General features: G+C 34.5%; 1 protein-coding gene across 6 annotated transcripts in view; it reads left to right on the forward strand.

The window, feature by feature from the left end:
* TBC1D32 (TBC1 domain family member 32) overlaps window positions 1-23,566 on the forward strand; it is a 201,245-nt gene that overhangs the window by 75,983 nt on the left and 101,696 nt on the right. For all 6 annotated transcript variants that reach the window (XM_078054793.1, XM_036118997.2, XM_078054794.1 and 3 more), the window contains 3 exons: window positions 1,710-1,828; window positions 9,782-9,898; window positions 21,214-21,302. In XM_078054793.1, the coding sequence (XP_077910919.1) occupies window positions 1,710-1,828; window positions 9,782-9,898; window positions 21,214-21,302 (325 nt within the window). The remainder of the gene's footprint in view (window positions 1-1,709; window positions 1,829-9,781; window positions 9,899-21,213; window positions 21,303-23,566) is intronic.

Below are 23,566 nucleotides of genomic sequence, written 5' to 3' on the forward strand. Positions count from 1 at the left end.
ATCCCATTTCCTTATTCCCCTTCTTCCTCTTTTGCTTCTTGAAAGCTTCCCTCTCACCACTTAGCTTTCACCACTGTCTTTGCAGTCAGTATGTATTAACTACTATGGATTGGATTTTTAAGAAGTTTAAACATCACTAACTTAATATATCTTAAGGTTATCTGAACCCTGAACCAGAGACAAGACATACCTCTAACAGAGATGCTATGGTTATATTTTTCAAAGCTTAGGGTTGATGAATTACAACATCACTTACCACAACTGATTCTCTCCTTAAATGAAAATATTTTACTATAATATATCTTAAAAACTGTTTCGCTAAACTAATTTGGACTATTTGTATTATGAAACATGTTTCTTGGTAGAAGTTGTCCTAAACTGAACAACTTATTTTTTCTTCTACTCAATATAAAGTCTAATATACTGCCGTACTAGAGGCACATTAATGGAAGCATTTGAAGACTAGATTTAATCTCTGATTTCCCTATTGGTCAAGTCATTAAGCTTCTAAGCCTCATGGTATCAAGCTTTTCATCAGAGGGTTAAATGCAGTTATTTTACAGGACAATGGAAGGAAGACTAACACTGCTTGAGTTCCTATGAACTTAGGGTACTATATTAGTAACTCTAATTTATTCTTCATGGCAACCCTCAAATATAGCATTATTTCAGTTTTCAAAAGGGGGAACTGATGCCCTAAGAAGTCAAGGGGTTTGTGTAAGGACACACAACTACTGAGCTGGCAGGTTTATAATTTCAACCCTGATATTCTTGATTTCAGAGCCCATATTTTTTCTCTTATACCACAGGAGGCTTTCTGCTGTAATGTTATCACACTTACCGATTTTATGATTAGATGTTCTGTTTTACACTTTTTTATGTAATTTGATTCTTCATGAAAGAATTTAATAATCAACCTTAATAATCACTTTCACTAGATGGGCTTTCTAGGGGCGCCTGGGTGGCTCAGTCGTTGAGCATCTGCCTTTGGCTCAGGTCATGATCCCAGGGTCCTGGGGTCGAGCCCCTCATCGGGCTCCCTGCCCCACGGGAAGCCTGCTTCTCCCTCTCCCACTCCCCCTGCTTGTGTTCCCTCTCTTGCTGTGTCTCTCTGTCAAATAAATAAATAAAATCTCTAAAAAAAAAATCACTTTCATTTAGATATATAGTGTCTGACTCATGAGAAGTTAAGCTGTATTGAGCCAGAAGTTGTATGAAATGAATTGTTTTAAGCATAAGAATTACAAAAAAAAGTTATATTAGAATAAGGAACACACACTCTTTAAGTGCCTACCCTGCCTCTTGATACCTGCTACATGCACGCACGCACACATGCACATACATACCATCTTTCAGCTGCCTTTCATTGTTGGCTCATTTGCAGAGTAAAGTGTAAATCTTACTTTTCAGAAAAACATGCTCAGAAGTTATTGGCTAAGGGATAAATACTAAGACTCAAAATTCAGTTCTCCAGGGAATTAGTGTCTCAGAATTTAGTCATTATGCAGTTTTATGACAATGAGGTATCATGAAGGTATAATGAACAGCAGGAGATATAAGTTTAGAGGTTAGAGGTTATTTCTTACACAAGATGTAAGTATGTGTCTTTTGTCACTGTGGACCAATCTTATCAGAGGGATAATTATGTCTTTTTCCATAATCCCAAGAAATAATATACTGTAAATATGATGTAACATAATTCTTCTTAGGGTTTATTAATGCACTTATAACTGAATTATGGGCCAATCTGGAATGTGGAAGAGATGACGTTAGAGTAACCCACCCCAGATCTACTCCAGTGGATCCTATTGACCGGAGCTGTCAAAAGGTAGGGAATGATCTGAGTATCTCTCTCAAAATTACTTCATCCAGGCTTTATATATATATTCAGTTACAACCAGCAGCTTTTCCAAACTTTCTCTTCTCTCCTTTATTTCATTTCTAATTTTTTTGTTTTCAAAATAAGTGGCTAGAACTACCAGTGTTCAAAGAGAATTGCATTTTGCAAGGATGTTTTCCTTTCAAAATGTTTTTACTATAATTTTTCTCTTAATAAAGAGTAATACACACTAGACATGCTATGAAAAAACAACCTCCCTCCCCCTACCAAAACCCTAAAACAAAAACCAATCAACCAAAGCAAAAAAAAAAAAAAAAAAGCCCTTGGGTTTAAATCTAATAGAAAATTGTCAGGATTATTTGAAGGATGACTGGGCAAAGAGAAGATGCTATCATTTAGTGTAATGTGCCAAAAAAAGAAATTCTAAAGTACCTATACAATGTTCTATTATAATTCAATGGCTTTTATGTATTTGGTATGTTTCCCCAATTTTTTTTTGAATTTGCCATGTTAACTATTAAAATCAGCATTGGGGATTAGATCATTCACAATGTATTAGATATAGTCCATAATTAATAGAAATATGAAGAATAAGAGAAATGCGATTCAAACCCAGAAAAAGGCAACTAATAGAGATTGAAATGATGAAGAAATTGGAATTATATAAGAATTTTGAAGGAATTGTTATAAGTAGCATGCAAAGGAAAATATTCTTGTAATGAATAAACAAACTGGAAATTATAGTAAAGAAATAGAAACCACATAAAAGAACCAGATAGAAATTCTAGAACTAAACTACCTTATCTGAAATAATTTTCTAGATGGGCTTAATAGAATATTTAAATACGACAGAAGAACTAGTCCATGAACTTGAGATAGATAAATAGAAATTATATAATCTGAAGAACAGAGAGAAAAACTAGGGAATGCTTCTGTGATTTGTGAGACCTTGTCAAAAGTTTCAATACCTTTGATTGATATATAGAAATAGAAGAAGAAAGGGAATGGGACAGAAAGATATTGAACAAAAGCTGAATTTCCAAATACCTTGAAAAATGTAAATTTATAGATCAAGAAACAGTGAATCGCAAGGAAGAATACGCAAAGAATGAAAATGCAAAGGCAACCACAGCAAGGCTCATTATAGCCGTACAAACTGCTGAAAACTAAAGATAAAGAGAAAATCTTGAAAGAAGCCATAGAAAATTATACATAGAGGGGAACGGCAGAAAAGTGTGCTGATGTCTCATTAGAAACTGTGGAGGCCAGAAGATAATAGAGCATCTTTAATGTGCTGGAAGGGGGAAGCCCAGTCAACCTAGAATTCTGTATCCAGCAAAAGTACTCAAGGATAAAAGTAAAATAAACTTTAAAGGTTAAGAAAATATTTTTTAGCAGACTTGCATTTTATTTAACACAAAAGGAATTTCTTCAGGTTGAAGGACAATGATACCCGATGGATATTTGGATTTTCAGACTGAAAAGAAATTGCAAGTAGGTGAGTGAGTATAAAAAAGCCTGTTGGGGTGCCTAGGTGACTCAGTCCATTAAGCCTCTGAGTCTTGATTTCGGCTCAGGTCATGCTCTCAGGAACATGAAATCTGAGCCTTCTGTCAGGCTCGCACTCAGTAGGGCACCTGCTTGGGATTCTCTCTCTCCCTCTCCCTTTGCCACTACCCCTTGCTCACTTGTGCTCATGTGCTCTCTCTCTCTCAAATAAATAAATAAAATCTTTAAAAAACAACAACAACCCTGTTTTTCTCTTAATTCATAGGACTCTTTAAAAGAAAACTATGACATATAGTGGGATTTATTTTATACTTAGAGGTAATATATATGACAGCTCTACTACACAGGGTTAAGCAAATGGTATAATGGTATACAAATCTATGTGGTTTCAAGATTCTTAAATTTTACATGAAGTGGAACAACATTAATTTTTAATCCCTAGAAAATATTTCTATTTCTATTATAAGGTTGGGGTTTTCTTTAACTTCTTTGACTTTGAATTACAAATGTCAGCATAAACTAATGGTTAATTTCTGTTAAAAAAACGTATATTCCTCTAAACTGTGAACTGAATTATCTAGAAATAACTCATAGCAAACATTCTTAGTGCCCAGCTTGTAGTTCTAAATATTATTCCCTAGGGAATTTGGATTTAATTTTACTGTCTTTTAAATTATAGAAAACAATAATGTGGCCTCCGTATATAATGAGGTACACTAAACTCATTTCCAGTCCAGCCTCCTCTTACCTCTCTATACCTGGGTTTTGGAATATGATAGACAATAGTACCATGTGGCTATATAAACCTACTTAAAACCAAAGTTAAAAATTCAGTCCCTCAAGTATATTTAATCTTGTGTTCAGTAGCGACATGTAGCTAGCAATTGTTGCATAGTTCAAATAATATAACATTTCCAACACCACAGAGAGGTCTATTGGACAGCTGACCTAGAAAAACCACAAATAAAATGCAAAAGGTAGAGCTAAAATAAAATCCTAAAAATAACCCCATGCAGAGAGGGACAGAAAAGGGATGGGAAAAAAGAAAACAAATAGGAAAATAGTAGCCCTAATCAATAACTGCATTACATGTAAGAGACTAAATATTTAAAATGCAGAGATTTTCAGAATAAGACCCAAATATGTGCTGTCTCTAAGAAATTCACTTTAAAGAAAAAGACACTGATAAGTTGAAAGTCAATGAATAGAAAAAGAGGAAAAAATATACATTAGAAGACTGCAGTAGCCATATTTAATGTCAGAGACAGAGAAAATGAAGTAATGTTGGATTAAGAAACATTGGTCAATATATCAGGAGGACATAACAATCATAAGTTATGATCCTAGAAATGAGATTCAAAATATATGAAGTATTAAAATAACTTAAGGAAGGTATAGGCAAATCTACAGTAATAGTTGAAGATTTTAACATTCCTCTTTTAGCAATTGATGTGACAGATCTTTCAGTCTGTTCTCAGGTACATGATATGAATATCACTAGTTATCACTTGATCTAATTGTTCTTTATGGATTACTATATTCAGTGACTGCAGAACACATATTTTCAAGAGCACTTAGCGTGCTTACCAAGAGACTTGCTGGGCTGGAGTGTTAAGTCTGCATAAACTTAAAATGATTGGAATAATACAAAGTATGTTCTGAGACCACAGTGAACCTAAGTATCACAAGCTAGAAACTGTAAAAGCCCAAATATTTGGAAATACACCTCTAAATTCACACAGCTCAAAGAAGTCATAAGGGAGATTAGGAAATATTTTAAAGCAGAAAATAAAAAGTAAAATAGAAAATTTGCAAATGTTTCTGAAGTAGTGCTAAGAGGGATATTTAACTGTAATATTTATATTAGAAATATCTAAAATTAATGAGTCAAGTTTTCACTCTAAGAAACTGGAAAAAGAACAAATTATACCCAAAGCAAATGGAAGAAAGGAAATAATAAACATTAGAGCAGAAATCAATGAAACAGAATAAAGACAAATGAGAAAAGTAACAAAGCCAAAAGTTGGTACTTGCAAATGATTATTAAAAATAATAAACCCCTGGCTAGACTCATCAAGAAAATGAGGGGCCCAAAGTTAATCAAGAATAAAAGAAGAGTTTCACTGAAGATCCTGTAGTTATTAAGGAATAATAAAGGAATATTATAATCAGCTTTATGCTGTAAGTTAAACAACTAAGATAAAATTGGCAAACTCCTTAAATATGCTTACCAAAACTGACCCAGTATAAAATAGAAAATCTGAATAGCTATGTTTCTGTTAAAGAAATTGAATTCATTATCAAATTCCATAGAGAGCCACGTGGTTTCACTGGTGAATTCTATGAAACCTTTAGGGAGAACAACACTCTCCCACAAGTTTTTTCACAAAACAGAGGTTGAAGAATTAAGTTCTAACTTACGTGAGGAGACCATCATAATATTGATGTGGATGAGATAAAACTGTTACTGAAAAAAAATAGACAAGTATATCTGAGCATAGACTTAAATATTTAACAAAATATCAAATTGTATATAGTAATATATAAAGGATCCATCATTTTTTATGATCAAGTGGAGTTTATCCCAAGCAACAGAAAGTTGGTTTCTCATTCTAAAATGGGACTATAATTCACTATATTAACAGAATACAGAAGACTCATATGATGATTTCAGTAGACATGGACACATCATTTGACAAAACTTAATGCCCATTTATGATAAAAAATTGGCAGATTTCATTCAATCTGATATATACTATCTATCAAAAACATGAATCTCATATTTAATGGTGAAATATTGGACCTAAAATCTGTTCACTCTTATCAATTTAACATTGTATTAGATCTTAGTGCGATAAGTAAAAAAAAAAAAATAGGAAGGCATACAGATTAGAAAGATGTAAAACTATTTAAAATGGTTTGATTCTCTTATCTCAAATTCGCCTTTTTAAATCACTTTCTGATTTCTGTATTAGAAACTTAAAAATACATTTTTGGTGTAATAAGTATAATTAATAGAACCCCAAATTTTAATTTCTTTTCCCCCGGTACTGTCTACCCTCAAAATCATTTTCCTTCACAGCTTTCTATCTATAAGGTAAAATGAAATTCCCATTACTTTTCTGGAAAAACTTAGTTCTTTTTCCTAGAGGATAAAGGTAGTGATCATTAACATAGTACATCTCCTCCTGCCTACCTGCCTGCTACTTTGCAGTCATAGCTCTCATCTCCTCTTGCTTTGCTGTATAGTGTGATCCTCCCAATGTCCTTCCAACCCTCTCTATAGTATGGTACCATCAGGTCACTTGGAGAACCATTTTAAATGATCTAATAGTGTATTTGTCCTCTATTACAGTGTGAGTTCTTGAGGGCAGGGACCATTCCTTCATTCATATTTTTATTCTTAGCATCTGGCATAATTGCTGATAAGCAGCTGGTGTTAAAATATTTTGAATTAATAAGTGAATGGATGATCATTATCAACCTGAAGGAGTTTTAATTCATAAAAAATGTTTGTTCTTGGGTAATTTTAAAATGCTTTAGTCTCAAGATACATCAAATATTTGGCCTTTAATTAGTTTCCTTACTATTACTTTACAAAACCTTATTTTCTTCAAGACATGGAAGTAAAATGTTTTGTGCTAATATAAATTTTAGGATAATTAATGTTTGATATTAGCACGTCTTATGATGTTTTCTTGGGAACTCATGATTATATTATAAATAAGACATCACAATTTTATAGTATGCTAATGTTTTTAAAAAAAATGCTCACTGTATGAAAAATGCATTTTTTCTCCTAGAAACAAGCTGCTGAAATTTTCTCGTTTCTTTAAAATTGTTTAGTTCGTTTTGTTCAACTATAATTACTGAATTTTTACCTTATGTTTTACATAATTAGAGTACCATATCAGAAGTTACCATGATTCTATGTGGTCTAGGTTGTTTTATTTCTTAGGTGAAAGGAGGAGGTTTCATGTTTACCCATGGAATTCCTCATGTGCAAATAATACAAAAACTCTCAGGATAGTATTGATATGTGATTTGTAAAGACCATGTGCCTTTATGGACAGTGCCAGATGTTAAGATGAACATTTATTAAAAAGTTTCTTGTAATAATAGATAGGAAGGATATTTTAAATAAGACTCATTTATAACTCTAAATACTGGGTAAGTATTAAGAACATTTATAAAATATTTACATATTTAAATTATAAAGCATTTTCTGTTTATTTTTTAACATCTTATTTTTTTCATAAACTGGATGAATAATACAAATATGAAATCTATGTTAATCATCTTTGTAGTCAACACCTGGATGATTAGTGAATTTTTCCTAGGTGGTTTCGTAGGTGGCCATGGACTCTCTAGTTTCCCTGCAGTTCATTTTATGTATAATTAATTGACACATTCCTTAAACATCCTTTCCTTGATACCAGTTTTTTTGTTTTGTTTTGTTTTCTCTATAGTGAACACTTCTTGCATAGTGTTCTTTAGATAAGCATTCAGTAAATGGCAACTAGGTTATTAAATTTAGTCATTCTACTTTATGATAACTTTATTACTATCCAAATGATACTAGGTTTAAATCAGGAGTGTATAGATTATTTTCTTAGAAGTAATTAAAAATTCCATCTTCATTTTATGGAATATTCATGGGAAGAAAAGGAAACTTTTAAAGAATTCATTTTTCATTCTACAGCAACATTTTGTTAAAATCCACTGTGTTAAATATATTGACTATAACCACTGTTATTTGTTAAGGAATATTGCATTTGGCATAATAAGGGTGGAGGTGGAGATAAAATGGACTGTACCTTCCAAGTCCTCAAACAAGGACTGTGTAGCACTGGTGACATTGTTAAATAGTGTCTGAAGATTATACTGGGAGTTGTAATGAGTAACCTAGCCTGAAAATAAGAAAATGCCGATTAGTTCTGCTGCCAACTTTCTGATTGCGTGTCTTTGGCTGAGTCACTTAACTTCTCTGGTCCTTAAGTTTTTTCATCTAGTATGTGAGAGATTGAATTAACTGTTCTTTTAAATTTTCTCGTGTTCTGATTACAGTGAAAATTCTTAATTTGATTCTCAAATTTTCTGAATCCAGTGAAAATTTTTTTTAAATGATAAGCAGAAAACTTAATAGTTACAAATAAATACAACTAATACAATATGAATGAAACATACAAGTATTGGCAGAACACAGGGTTTCTAGAGGTGAATAGAATTCATTAGAAAGCCTTCTAGAAAAAAATGTGGCAAGTTTATGAAGTGGGATAATGAGTAAGTGGGAGGGTAGGAGGAATATGTTGGTAGGATCAAAAGGTTTGCATATGTGGCAGTCATTTATTTGAAGGAGACCACAGGCAGATTCAATTGACTGAAGTAGTGATTTCCTGCTGAGGAATAATGGAAAACAAGGCTTTTGACACTGTGAAGAAAAGAAAGGTGTCAATTAGTTAAGTGCCTTGAAAGTCTTGCTAAGGAGTTTAGGCTTGATAGTGATGGGCAACCACTGCATGCTTTTGTTCAGGTGATCCAAAGAATGAACTGTGCCTGAGAAAAATCTTCAGGTTGCTTTTAGTAAGATGAAATATGAGAGCTTAAAAACTTCATGGAGAGATTAACTTGTTAAGATTGCACCAGAAAATGAGCTGGTTTTGATAGGTAAAGCCATGGCTTTTTAAATTAACTATAATATTTAGGTTAGTTGGATTTCCAGTGAATGTAGTTAAAGGATAAAGAAAGCCTTGTGACCTGAATGCGAGAATATATAGAATTTATTATCTTGCTTCAGAGCCCCACAGTGTTACTCTCTTGTATTTCTTACACATCAGTTAAAACAATGCATATAATGAGAAAGATGGATCATTTCTTTTTTTTTAACATTTAATATTATTTTATTCAGCTTTTTCCAGCAATAAAATCATTTCATTTTTTTTCTCAAAACCAAACTTTTCAAGAGATACAAGACATTTTAAAACATTTTCCAACTCCTATGTATTCTGTTACAATTGTTGTGCATTATCAGCACATAGATTATTGTTGAGGTTAGCTATTTGGCACTTAACATGTATGTATTTCACATTTATGTAGATTAATTAGTCTTATTTTAAAAAATTAACCCTTCGGGCGCCTGGGTGGCTCAGTTGGTTAAGCGACTGCCTTCGGCTCAGGTCATGATCCTGGAGTCCCGGGATCGAGTCCCGCATCGGGCTCCCTGCTCAGCAGGGAGTCTGCTTCTCCCTCTCCCGCTCCCCCCTCTTGTGCTCTCTCTCTCTCTCACTCTCTCTCTCAAATAAATAAATAAAATCTTTAAAAAAAAAAAAAAAAATTAACCCTCATAGTCATACTCCTATAAAACCGTATCATGGATGTGGTTGAAAAACATGCACCATTTAAATGACAGTGTTTTCTTTCTTCCCTGCCTAGTCTTTTCTAGCACTGGTGAACTTGTTACCGTATCCTGCTGTTTATGAGCTGGTAGGCAATCAAGATCTTCCTAATAAAGCAGAGTATTCTCTTCGTGAAGTCCCAACGTGTGTTATTGTAAGTCATTTTCTTTTAATCTTTACCTTATATAAGTGGTATTTGAGATTTGTAGTACAGTGCAGTTTGACAGAAAAAAGGAACATTATTTAATGGTGTTTAAAGGCTGATTTGATTTATTTACCTATGGAATATGCTCCGAATTATCTGTGCCTGGAATTTTTGATCCAGGTCACCTAAAAGTTACAACACCTCTTGGAATACAAGGTTAATGCTCCCCAGTCAGGAAAGAAACATGGCATAAACAGAAATATGTACATGAATGATTTTTAGATGGCTTATGTTACTAGTCACACTAGTGTTGCTTCTTCATTGGCTAGAATAATTAGGATTAAACTAGATCCAAGGAGTCCAATATATTTTCTGCTTATATTTTAATGAACTACCTATTACTGCCCCATGAGGGCAGTATATACATATTTATTTGAGACTTTTTTCATATTCATACTCCCAAATGGGTAACTTGTTTTAATCATTTAGAGATATTTAGTTCCTTATCTTTGGGTAACTTTATGAATTAAGCACATAAAATATGTACTTATGCATTCATAAAGAATTATTTAATTAACACTGAAATTCTATTAATCATTCCTATTTTCTGATCCCTTTGACCTGTGTGTTACTGTTTTTTCTATAGTTTTGCCCATTTGAATATTTTTAATTCTTGTTAATCCTAAACATTATAATTTTTAAAAAATTACTCTGGAAATTTTTGATAATTTTATGAATGAAATATAAAGATAGATACTTCTAATGTTGGATTTTTAATTTCTAGTCTCTTTTCCTTGAAGTGTTTCAATTTTACCTTGTGCTACTTGTATCTTGGCATTTCTTAAGTAGTTTTATAATTAGCCATTTATGTGTCTGTCTTCCCTGCTACCCTGTGAGTGCCTGAGAGCAAGTAGGATATCTTAGTCATCCTTAGCATTTAGCACATAGTAGATGTCCAGCGAATGGTTTTTGAAGATATTCCTAAAATTATTGCCTTTGTTGAAATCAGTTATGGGAGTCTTGTCACTCTCTTCTATGTCTGTGGTTCTACTTCTGGTTCTCTTCCAGCTTCTCTGGTCTCTCCTATATAGTCTCCTTTGTGGACTTCTCTACCTCTGCTGTCTGTTATCCAGATTGATCTCATCCAGTACTGTGACTTTAGTTGTATATGAACAGTTCTGACCTATATTGCTCACCTGTCAAATCTATACTCAGATTTCTACCAGATAATGGACATCTGGAACACTGATGGGCATCTTAGTCTTACCTCTTCTAGAACTGAATATAATGTTTGTTTTTTTTTCCTATTTTAAATCAATTCCATTTCCTGTTTTCCTATCTCAGCATATGGCACCATCATCCACATAACTGAATGCGCTAGAAACCTGGAAGTCATCACTGACTTCTCTATCTATATATGCAATTAATCACCATGTATAGATTTTTGCCTCCCTAATAACTACATCTTGTTTACTTTTTTTATTCCTATTAAGGCCACCTTAGCTCAGACTCTTATTTGTTGTCTAGATTACTTCAGTGAGATCCTAACTGCTTTTTTTTCCCCCAGTCTCAACCTGTAATTTATCCTCCTGCTGATTTATTCTCAAAGTGGTCCTTTAGAAATGAAAACCAGATGTAGTAATTCTATTTAAAATCTTTGCTGACTTCCTTTCGCCTCCATGCGTAGCCATGTTCCTTTGCCTGACATACAGCTTCTCCTTGTTTCTCAAAGCCCTTTTTTTTCTCTTGTCACCTTCCACTCTCTGATTTCCAGGGTCTTCAAACAAGTTTCTTCCTTTCTCTGGGATCTGGAAGCTTTCTAAACCTTGCTTTTTGGCTATATAGTATCTCCTCATTTTTCATGCTTTACTCAAAAGAAGTCGTCTCATATGTCACAGTATTGTATAATTACTTTTGCATTTGTCTCTCCTAATGGACTATAAAATCCATGAGGGGAGGAACTGGATTTTATCTTTTGCCCAAAAAGTCTAGCAAGTTGTTGTTTTGTTTTTCTTTTGCTACTGTGAGCATGGTAGGTTCTCAGTAACTTCACTGTTTTATTAATTATATGATAGGGTCTTAATGATCTTGGCCCTTCTTAGGCTTTATTCAAAAGAATTTAAATTTAGTATCTTTCTGTTTTCTTTGGGAGTCCTGTCACAGGAACCCTAGGAAGTTAAACTGAGGAACCGTGTGTGTGTGTGTGTGTGTGCATGTCCATGTGTGTGTGTATGTGTATTTAACTGCACACATTCATGGGTGGGCTTACTTTTGTGGATGCTTTCAAACTTGCATTTAAAAAAATGGTATAATGAACTCCCATATACTCAACACTAAACTTTAGCTTTTATCAACATTCTGTCAGTGTTCTGCCATCTATTCCCCTATTCTTAACCAGTTTCCTCTCCTTTAGTCCTGCATTTTTTTTCCTGGAGAATTATAAAGCATATTTTAGGCATAATGCCAATTTATCTGTAAATAATTTATTATGTATCTTTAAGTAATAAGGACCTCTGGGTTTTGTTTTGTTTTGTTTGAATTACCACCTTGTAAACCATCATGGCTTTAATCATATCTAAAATGTTAGCTATAATCCCTTAATATTATCTAATATGTGGTCTATATAGAAGTTTCCTTTTTCTTAAGATGTCTTTTTTTTTTTTTTAATAGTTGGTCAAGTCATGATCCAAACAAGGTCCATACATTGCATTCAGTCATTATGTCTTTTACATCTTTTTTCTAAAACAGTTCTTTCTTTGTTTCCATGTCATTGATTAATTGGAAAAACTGGGTTATTTGTCCTGGGTTGCATTGATTCATTGTTTCACCAGGAGATGTGAAGTGGTGATTTTAGTTCTGTCATTCTCTCTGTATTTCACTGGAATTATTTAAATAATAAAGGAAACCCTGAAAAAGTTTTTTTTTCAGGAATGGCAGAATAAATGCTTGACTATTTATAAATTCTCAAAGTAGTGAATTGGTCTAGTAATCTCCAAAAGGGATGTTTTTTATTAGTATCATTATGAGCTTCTAGTTTTTATATGTATATGTTTCAATCCAGTACAGTTAATCATTCTTGCTTTTGATAATCAAGATATTCCTTGGCTACGGAGTCCTTCTGACATGTTGTTATTCCTGTTTGATATATTTCTCATGTAAGATGTTCTGGGCTCATTGTATACATTTTCTGTCTCAGTCCTGGAATTGGCCATCTTCAAAGAGTTGTTCCTTTTACTAGGACTTGCTATTTAGAAACTATAACCTGGACACTAGAAATGTTCATTGTTTAGGGCTGTCATTATTTCTAGTCCTTTCAGTGGACAGCTGAAGAGTATAAGTATTTTTTTAAAGAGAAATTCATCATGAGCCTGTATTGATTTTTTTCTTAGATTTTTTCTCTTTCACTGAAAAGCTTGGTTACTAATGACATGAATGAAACTACTTATTTGCTTTTATTGTACAGTGTACATATAATAGTTTCAGAATAAAATAAGATTAGTGCATGCATATTGACATTTCATTTCAGTTAGTTTTGTTATTAGTATTTATGCCACCAGGGATTTGCAATCAAAATGTTGTGTTTTAAAGTTACTTGAAGTAAGTAAATCTCTGTTCTGCCTCGTTATGCCACTAACTTAATAGACTTGTTTTAGAGTGTTCTAAATTGAGAGGTTGTTTTACCTTTTGTATTAATTTTGTCTTTTCGATTCTTACATGATTTAATGTTCTTTTAAAATATGTGACTCCAATATGTAACAAGGTATAGTCACAGAATGTGCTTACATATTAATCCCTTTTGTCCTTTCTCACCGTATGTATGTATTGATCTTCATTATAATAGCAGCTAGCTCCATGTAGCTATTTAAATTTAAATTAATGACAACTAAATAAAATTCAAAATTTCTCTCCTTTAAGTTCTATCCACATTTCAAGTTTTCAAGTACCCACTAGCCATAGGTGGCCAATGACTACCACATTAGATAGCACAGACAGAATATTTCCATCATTGCAGAAAGTTCTTTTTTATAGCACCCTTATAACTAACACTTTTTATTAGTTTTTGGCTTATACTTCAACTGTTACTTTACAACTGTTGCTTTAAAAAATAATATATATTCTTTCCCTCCAGACTTAAGCAAAAGATAGTATGCTCTAAACACTGTCCTGTCTCTGCATTTTTCTTTTAATTCTTTACCTTTGAGATTACTGCATACCAGTATATAGAGCTCTGCCCTTATCCTTTTCTACAAATGCTTGGTATACTGTTGTGCTAGAGTTTATTCATCCAATCATCTGTTGGTGGACGCTGGATTCTTTAAGGTTTTTGCTATTTAAAGTTATGCCAAAATTAATAGCTTGGTTTATGTTTATTGTATTTACCAGTGTGCCTATATATTTTTTCTACTCTGGCATAACAACTTGCTACAAACTTAACAAATTAAAACCACACAATTAGGAGCTCACAATTTTGTACATCAGAAGTCTCGCACGGTGTTTCTGGGTTTTGTGCTCAGAGTATTATAAGCCGAAATCAAGATGTTGGCCAGGCTAAGTGCTATCTGGAGGCCCTGGGGAAAACTGCAATTCCAAATTAATACTAAGCAGAATTCAATTTCTTAGGTTGTAGGACTAAAGTGCCTGGCTTTCTGCTGGCTGTCAGGCAGGAGTTGCTCCTGGGGCTTTGTTCAGTGGCCCTCTCCATTTCAACAGTGAACAACACCCCTCCTGTCAAATCCCTTTCATGCTTTGAATCTCTCTGACTTCCTCTTCTGTGAACAGCCCCGAGAAAATTCTTTTCTTTTGAATGGCTCTTGTGATGATATCAGAGCCACTCGGATAATCTCCTATTTTAAAATCAATTAAGGACTTCCGCAAAAATCTCTTCACAGCAATACATGCATTAGTGTTTAAGGCCTCAGAATCTTGGGAGCTCTTAAATTCTGCCCACTATAGAATCTTTGGGATAGATTTCTAGAAGTGGAGTCACTGGGTTGAAAGGTAAATTCATATGTAATTTTAGTATATATTGCTAGTTTTTTTATCCACAGGGAATAATCTTTCTGCTTTCCCATCAATGAGATATAATAGTGACTGTTTTCTAGCAGTCTCATTAAGAAGTTTATGTGATCACAGGTTTAGATACCTGTCTGACAGGAGAAAAGTATTAATGTATGTTTTTCTTGTGAACACATTTTTTCATATGCTTAATGGCCATTGGTGACTTCTCAGTGGTGTTTCAATTTATTTTTATTAATTTTCTCTTTGTTTTCTTTTTCTTACTTTTGAGGAATTGTTTATATTTTAGGGATGTTAGACCTTAACTTCTTATCATTTCATAACAGGTATCTACCAAAACTCTAGGTCCTGCAAACAACTCTCAAGTTGTACTTTAATAAGTTAAAGGTCAACAACAAAATATTCTGTCCCTTTAACACATATAATCTTTGATTGTTTTTCAGTTCCTATCACTTAATTTCCAGCTATATAAGTGATGTATTAGGTAGGACCCCTTTGGTTATTGGAAAAACTCCATTTGAATTAGTTTCAGCGGAAGAGGAAATTTATTGACCTGCATAAGAAAATTTATTGGCATGCAATGGAAAAAAGACATTCTCTTCAATAAATGGTGCTGGGAAAATTGGACAGCTATATACAGAAGAATGAAACTCAACCATTCTCTAATACCATACACAAAGATAAACTCAAAATGGATGAAAGACCTCAATGTGAGACAGGAATCCATCAAAATCCTAGAGGAGAACTTAGGCAGTAACCACTTCGGCATCAGCCACAACAACTTGTTTCAAGATACATCTCCAAAGGCAAGTGAAACAAAAGCAAAAATGAACTTTTGGGACTTCAAGATAAAAAGCTTCTGCACAGCAAAGGAAACAGTCAACAAAACAAAGAGGCAACCCACAGGATGGGAGAAGATATACTACAGACAAAGGGCTGATATCCAAGATCTATAAAGAACTTCTCAAACTCAACACCCAAAAAACAAGTAATCAAGTCAGAAAATGGGCAGAAGACATGAACAGACACTTCTCCAAAGAAGACATACAAATGGCTAACAGACACATGAAAAAATATTCATCATCATTAGCCATCAGGGAAATTCAAATCAAAACCACATTGAGATACCACCTTATACCAGTTAGAATGGCAAAAATTGACAAGGCAAGAAAAAACAAATGTTGGAGAGGTTGTGGAGAAAGGGGAACCCTCTTACACTGTTGGTGGGAATACAAGTTGGTATGGCCACTTTGGAAAACAGTGTGGAGGTGCCTCAAAAAATTAAAAATAGAGCTACCCTATGACGCAGCAATTGCACTCCTGGGTATTTACCCCAAAGACACAGATGTAGTGAAAAGAAGGGCCATATGCACCCCAATGTTCATAGCAGCAGTGTCCCCAATAGCCAAACTGTGAAAAGAGCCGAGATGCCCTTCAACAAATGAATGGATAAAGAAGATGTGGTCCATATATACAATGGAATATTACTCAGCCATCAGAAAGGATGAATACCCAACTTTTACATCAACGTGGATGGGACTGGAGGAGATTATGCTAAGTGAAATAAATCAAGCAGAGAAAGTCAATTATCATATGGTTTCACCTATTTGTGGAATGTAAGGAATAGCATGGAGGACATTAGGAGAAAGGGAAAATGAAGGGGGGGAAATCAGAGGGGGGATGACCATGAGAGACTATGGGCTCCAAGAAACAAACTGAGGGTTTCAGTCGGGGGGATGGGTTAGCTTGGTGATGGGTATTAAGGAGGGCACGTACTGCTTGGAGCACTGGGTGTTATACGAAAACAATGAATCATGGAACACCACATCAAAAACTAATGATGTACTGTATGGTGACTAACATAACATAATAAAATAAAATAAAATTTAAATAAATAAATAAAATCTTAAAAAAAAAGAAAATTTGTTGGCTCTAATAAACATCTGCAGCTTGTGTGGAGTAACAGTGTGGGAGATAACTGAGAAACTTGGATGCCAATACCAGTGACAGGAGTATTCCATGTTCTTAACAAGAGGTGATAGCTGATTATAGTTCTCTTCGCATAACCAAGGAGTATAAACAATTATTTAACCTAAGGGTGAACTTGCTAATTGTCAGAGCTGACTAAAAGTGGGATAGGCTGCCTTGGGATTCTGTAAGTTCCTGAGTTCTTTTTGGTGGAGATACTGCAGATCAGATCCAAGAACCTATTGGATGGTTGTAGTACATAATCTTTAAGCTCTTTGTCAACCCTGAGAATATGTTTGCAGTATTTAGCATAATGCCTGGCACACAGTAGATGTGCAGTATATGCTAAATAAAATATTTGTGGACTTCGTTATGCCACAAGAGCAAAGAACAAAACAAAAAACAAGGACAAGTAGAAATAGAACTTCGAATGTAGTCAGGTTCACATCTGTCTGTCTCTCTGTGTCATCTTGTCCTGTTACTACTCTCTATCTTGGCTTTATTGAAAGCTATACATAGTGTAGTGGTTAAGAGTTTGTATTCTGAAGCCAGACTGCCTGGATTAGATTCTCAGTTCTGCCTTTTACAAACTGTATGACCTCAGACAAGGTAAACTTTAATTTTCTGTTAAAAGAGAGCAATAACGTTCCTATCCCAGGGTTGTTGTGAGAATTAAGTGAAATATAAAAGTTTAAGTCACTGCTTGGCAGGTAATAAATGCTATAGAATTGTCTGGTATAATTATCATTCGTGTTTTCTTCTTGAGATGGTGTTCTCTATAGGAGAGTACATAGGACTACCTGTTACTCTATACTGACATCTTCACCATTTCCCCTTGTCTTTGTTTCCTATGGCTACCATAACAAAAGACCACAAACTGGGTAGCTGACAACAACAGAAATTTATTCTTTTACAGTTCTGGAGGACAGATGTCTAAAATCAAGGTGTTGGGGCGCCTGGGTGGCTCAGTCGTTAAGCGTCTGCCTTTGGCTCGGGTCATGATCCCGGGGTCCTGGGATCGAGCCCCGCATCGGGCTCCCTGCTCGGCGGGAAGCCTGCTTCCCCCCCTCCCACTCCCCCTGCTTGTGTTCCCTCTCTTGCTGTCTCTCTCTCTGTCAAACAAATAAATTAAAAAATAAATAAATAAATAAAATAAAATCAAGGTGTTAATAGGGCCACATTCCGTCCAAAGACTCCAGGGGAGAATTCTTCCTTGCCTCCTCCAGCTTCTGGTTGTTCCAGGTATTTCATGTCTTGTTGCTACATAACTCCAGTTTCTGCCCTCCATCTTCACAAGGCTCTCTCCCTCATCTGTCTTAAATCTCCCCTTGTCTTTCTCTTCTAAGGACACTTGTCACAGTCTTAGGGCCCACTTGGGTTAATCCAGAATGATCTTATCTCAGAATTCTTAATTACCTCTTCAAACACTCTTTTTCCAAATAGGGTAACAATCATAGGTTCTGGAGATTAGAATGTGGACATATCTTTTGTTGGGGGGTCACAATTTAACTCACTATGCCACCAAATAGGAGAGTGGCCTTTCCCTCTACTTCCCTCCTGTAGACTGAACATGTACCCCCCAAATTCATATGTTGAAACCTAATCCCCAATGTGATATTTGGAGGTGGGCCTTCAGGAAGTGAGTAGTATCTTTAAAAAAAAAAAAAAAAAAAGAAAAAAGACTCCGGTTTTGCACAGTGGCAGTATCATAGCCAATGAGGTTTATCCGAGGTGCTGCAATTATGGCTGATTGAAAAAAAAATAGACTCTAGAGAAATCCCTGACCCCTTCTGTCATGTGAAGGCATAGTGAAAAGATGACTATCTATAAACTAGAAAGTGGGTCCTTGCCAGACACAAAATCTTCTGGTGCCTTGATTTTGGACTTCTCAACCTCCAGAACTGTAAGAAATAAAATTTCTGTTGTTTATAAGTCACCCAGTCTATGGTACTCTTGTTACAGCAGCCAGAATGGATTAAGACCCCTCCCACTTGAAAAATCCCAAGGAAGAACGTTGAAGGTTGAGTTTTCTTTGGGGATGCTCATGGGCTAACCAGTCACAAGCCACTCCTACTGCAGGTGCAGGAGTATTGGCATTATGACTGATCTCTCCCTCTCCTTTCACAGCAGGCCCTCAGGCATGTATGTATTTATGTGAATGGATATTCCTTTGTTTTCCTAGTTTTGGTCTCATTCTGGCCTACTAGATCATTGAATGTATTTTCCAGCTGGACAGTATCCTTTGAAAGAATTTCAGACTTGTTTTTGTTTTTGTTTGTTTGAGTCCCAGGCCTTACTTGCCACTAGCTCATTTTAAGGAAGATGCTGCTTGATTTAGAAAAGTGATTGCCTTATTGACACATGTTGCAGTGCTTAGAAACTGAAGTTCTCCATAAGGCAGGCTTCCCAGGAGTTTCGTTTTCTTCCCTAAGTGGTGATCCATCAGTGTAATCCTCTTTAAAGAACAAATTATTTACCGTAACATTTGTTCTCTGAAAATGCATTATCATTGATAGATCACTGCAATCTACTCTTCCATTAGCTTGCTGGTAATACATTCTCTCTTTTATTCTTAATATATCCAGTACTTAGGTATGGAACTAGAACTTTATAAGAGTCCCAAAGTGTCACTGGCTGTCAAAGTCTGAGCTTAGTATTCAGATAGATGGACAAATTTCAGTCAACTATACTAGTATCCTACTAATGAAGAGAAATCTGTAGTAATCCTTCCAGAAGCTACTATGCATAGAACTGATTGACAGATTCTCTTCTCTCAGATAAGAGAAGGCCAGTGATACATAATTCTAGATTAATCTGTGAAGATTGTGATAAAACAGTGATCATTTCTTAAATTATTTTAAGCAGTAAAAATACCTCTTTGAAGCAACACTTGGCAAACAAGTTTCTCCATATATATACTGCAAAGACTACTGAATAGTATCCAGGTGCTGGACAAGTCAAGCAGAGCTCCACGGCTCTGTCACTGTGTTTAATCAGGACTGTCAGAGGAGAAATTAGGAAAAAGAAGAGAGTGGGTAAATTATTGAGAATCTGAATGTGAAGCTGGCAATAGAATGAATTACTTAGTTCATGTTCTATCATAATGTTTGAAACAAGAAGTGCCCAGCTAAGAAGCAGACAAAATGACAGATTTTAAGATAGCAATTGTTTTATTCTTCATGTTAGGCAGTTTATTTAATATTTGCTGATTATAAACTTTTGTGTTAGTACTTACACATTTTTACAAGATATCCGTAGAATGATAATAAATGCATTCCTAGGTGTTAGCTATAAACTTTTACTATACAAGTTGACACAAAATCCAGTTTTTACTATGTTTCGATTTGTGTTTTTCAAATTTTGAAAGATTCATTATTTCCTCAACCTTGCAAAGTCATTTCCATGCTTCTTATTTATTTGATCATATGACATTTGTACTATCATCCACATAGACCTCTGTAAATATTACATGACTTTACTCCCTAGCAAAACCTTCATTTTGACCTATCATAGGTCACAGAAGTCTTCAATTTGAACTCACTGGAGGGTAGCAAGTTTCTTGGTTAGGAAAATGAACAGTGAGAGAGACAAGTATTCATCTGTGAACAAATTTCTTAGGCCTAAACCCAAAGAAATACACAAAGCAGGGCATTATAAAAAAATACTTTTAGAGAGTGCTCAAAATCGCATAGTTGGCTTACATGGTCAGGGCTTGGGATGGCTGGTGGCACCTGGGTCATCAGGTTCTCTCTGCACTTGCATCATGATTTTTAAGCCTGGCTACACATTGCAACAACTTGGAAGTCTTTTAAAAGGATATTAATGTCAGAATCTGACCCCCAAGGATAGTGACTTAATTGGTCTGAGGTAGAGCCTGGGCATTATTCATATATTTATATGTATATATAATTTTTTTTAAAGTTCTCTAGGTAATTCCAATTTTCAACCAGGGTTGGAAACCACTGATTTACATGAGCAGAGACTATCAACAAAATCTCAGCTACTAGATAAAACTATTTAAATCCACTGTTCATGCTTTACATTTGTAGATAAGTTGCTCATGCAGTACCAGAATGGGGTAGAAATTAGTGATTCTCCACTTTGGCTAAACATGAGATGACTCATTTCAGGAACTTTGACAAATCTTAATACCCAGACACACCTAGACCAATTAATTCAGAATCTCTAAGGGTGAGACTTGGGCATCTTTTTTTTTTTTTTTTTTAACCTCTCTCTAGATGATCAAATGTAAAGCCAAGTTTGAGAACCATAAATCTAAATAAATCTTTGTTGAGTTGATTTTTCTTTAAATGGTCTCACTCCAGCTCTTTCTTTTTCAGGATATTATAGATAGACTTACAATTTTGAATTCAGAAGCTAAGATTCGTTCTTTATTCAACTATGAACAATCACACATCTTTGGTCTAAGGTAAGGTGCTAAATTTTACCTGAGGTACATTTTCTATCTTGCAGAAACAATTAAGCATATGTTCTATATACTTTCAAAAAGTATTGAAAATGAGCAGATTTTTAAAGCATGTTTAAAGGTAAGTTGTAACTTTAGACAAAATAAATATAGCTATTAGGTTTTTATATAATGGCTTTTGTCTACATTTAGGTTCTGTATCAGTACAATGTCTTCCACTTTTGTTTGATTTACATTACAAATGCCTCTTTAAAAAGAGGCATTTTGCATACTCTTCAGTTTACTTGGGAGTCAACTGGGGTTTCCCTGGGTTGGTATTTGATGGAACTCCTTCCATAATAGAGACTTGAAAGAGGCCTGAAAATGCATGATTTATCTTGAGGCTCAAATTTTGCTCCTCGATGTTAACCATTACTCCTTAATCTCAGTTTTCCCAAGGTTTAAACCTTTTTGGTCATATATAGACCTATAATTTGTTTTCCTACCTATAAATTACCACTTTTAAAAACAGCGGAATAGGCTTGTGATTCTTTTTTTTTCCCCTTTCTACTAGCAAAGTAACTTTTTCAGCCAACAGGGAGGGGGTCAGTGAGAATGCTCTACCTAAGAAATAAAGCAATCACTTTTCTAAAATTAGAATCTCTGATGGTAGTATATATTATAGATCTTATACTCAAACTTTGTTTTTTTTACCATTAATAGCTGAGTTTCATTTTTGGACTTTTAGTTCAAAGAAGGTAGAAAAATTGTAGCTATTATAGTTCTTTGAGTGGTGTGTCCTTTATCTCAAAATGTATTTTCACATTACATTTTAACTTCTCAAGTATAGCATCAGGTACCTCATGTAGCAATGATGAAGAATACTAGGAAGAATCTATTCAGTAGAACTTGCCTCTGCGTGGCAAGTATATTTCTGAGTTTTGTAGTTATAGAATATAGATTCTAGCCTCTTTTTACTGATACAGTGAGTGAATGTCTTTTTCTTTATATAAAAAATAGTAGTATTTTTCCCTAGTATTCTTTTTCTTTTTTCCTTTTTTTTTTTTCCCCTAGTATTCTTGTTTAAAAAATAATAATAGGATTTTAATTCATGTAAAAAGCCATCCAAGAAGTAAAATGCCCCAGGGAATAAAATATATTAATTTGCATAGCATGTGCTTTTTTCAAATTGAATGCATACATGTAATATGTATGAATGATACATGTAATAGAGTTGTGTAGTATGGTGGTATGGTGGTTAGATTAGCAACATGGACTCTCGAGTCAAGACTGCTTGCTCTTACTAGCTGTGTGAGTTGGGATCTCAGGTACCATCTGTAAGACAGAGGAAAATTATATTATTTACCTCATAGAACTATTATGAGAATTGCATAAGAAAAATTAAAATGACTTAACAGTGCCTGGCATGTAGCAAGCACTATAAAAATATTCATAATAGATGTAGTAGCAGTAGTACTTCAAGTGTTTGTATCTGCTTGCTTTATATGATTTTTGTGTTTGACTAGGAAGTAAATTTTATCTTCATTCTTTCAGTACGCCAGTAGTCTTCTACATGCTGCCAAGTAATTTGCTATATTTACAGCATCAGCAATAAGAGAAAGAAAAAGACCAAATCATTTTCTGAGGAAAAGTTTGTATTTTATTTTTTGTGCTTTTTAAACAAGTTTTTCTTTGACAATATGTTTATTTCATTGTATTTCAAAGTTTATGTTCATAATATTCAGTTATATTTTTAAGTCATACATTTGAGGTTAGATACTTTACTTTCTTCTAATAATTTCAGTCTAGCATTGATCTTTGGGGCCCAATAGTGATAATTTATATCGTAGCTGTGTATTCTATAAAGCTTGTGGTTCTCTGTGTTTTGGATCCTTACCTACATCATTTTCTTTACTTTCTACATTGGTTTTGTTTCTAATTGTACCTTTATTATACTGTTCCCTTCAGTAGATCATCTCATGAGTGTATTTGCCTTCTATACTTAGCACTGCTTGTTCCATTCACTTTTTCCCCCTCTGAATGAGGGTAAATTTAATACAGTTTCTGTAGGTTTGCCACAGCACTTAGATGAGGCTAATACAGGGCTTAGTGAAATGTGGATTTTCACTTTTTTTTTTTTTTAAAGGTTTTGTTTATTTATTTGACAAGGAGAGAGACAGCGAGAGAGGGAACACAAGCAGGGGGAGTGGGAGAGGGAGAAGCAGGCTTCCTGCAGAGCAGGGAGCCTGATGCTGGGCTCAATCCGGGACTCGATCCCGGGACTCCGG

This window comes from Halichoerus grypus, chromosome 9 (genome assembly GCF_964656455.1).
Source record: "Halichoerus grypus chromosome 9, mHalGry1.hap1.1, whole genome shotgun sequence".
In the NCBI taxonomy this organism is placed as follows: Eukaryota; Metazoa; Chordata; class Mammalia; order Carnivora; family Phocidae; genus Halichoerus; species Halichoerus grypus.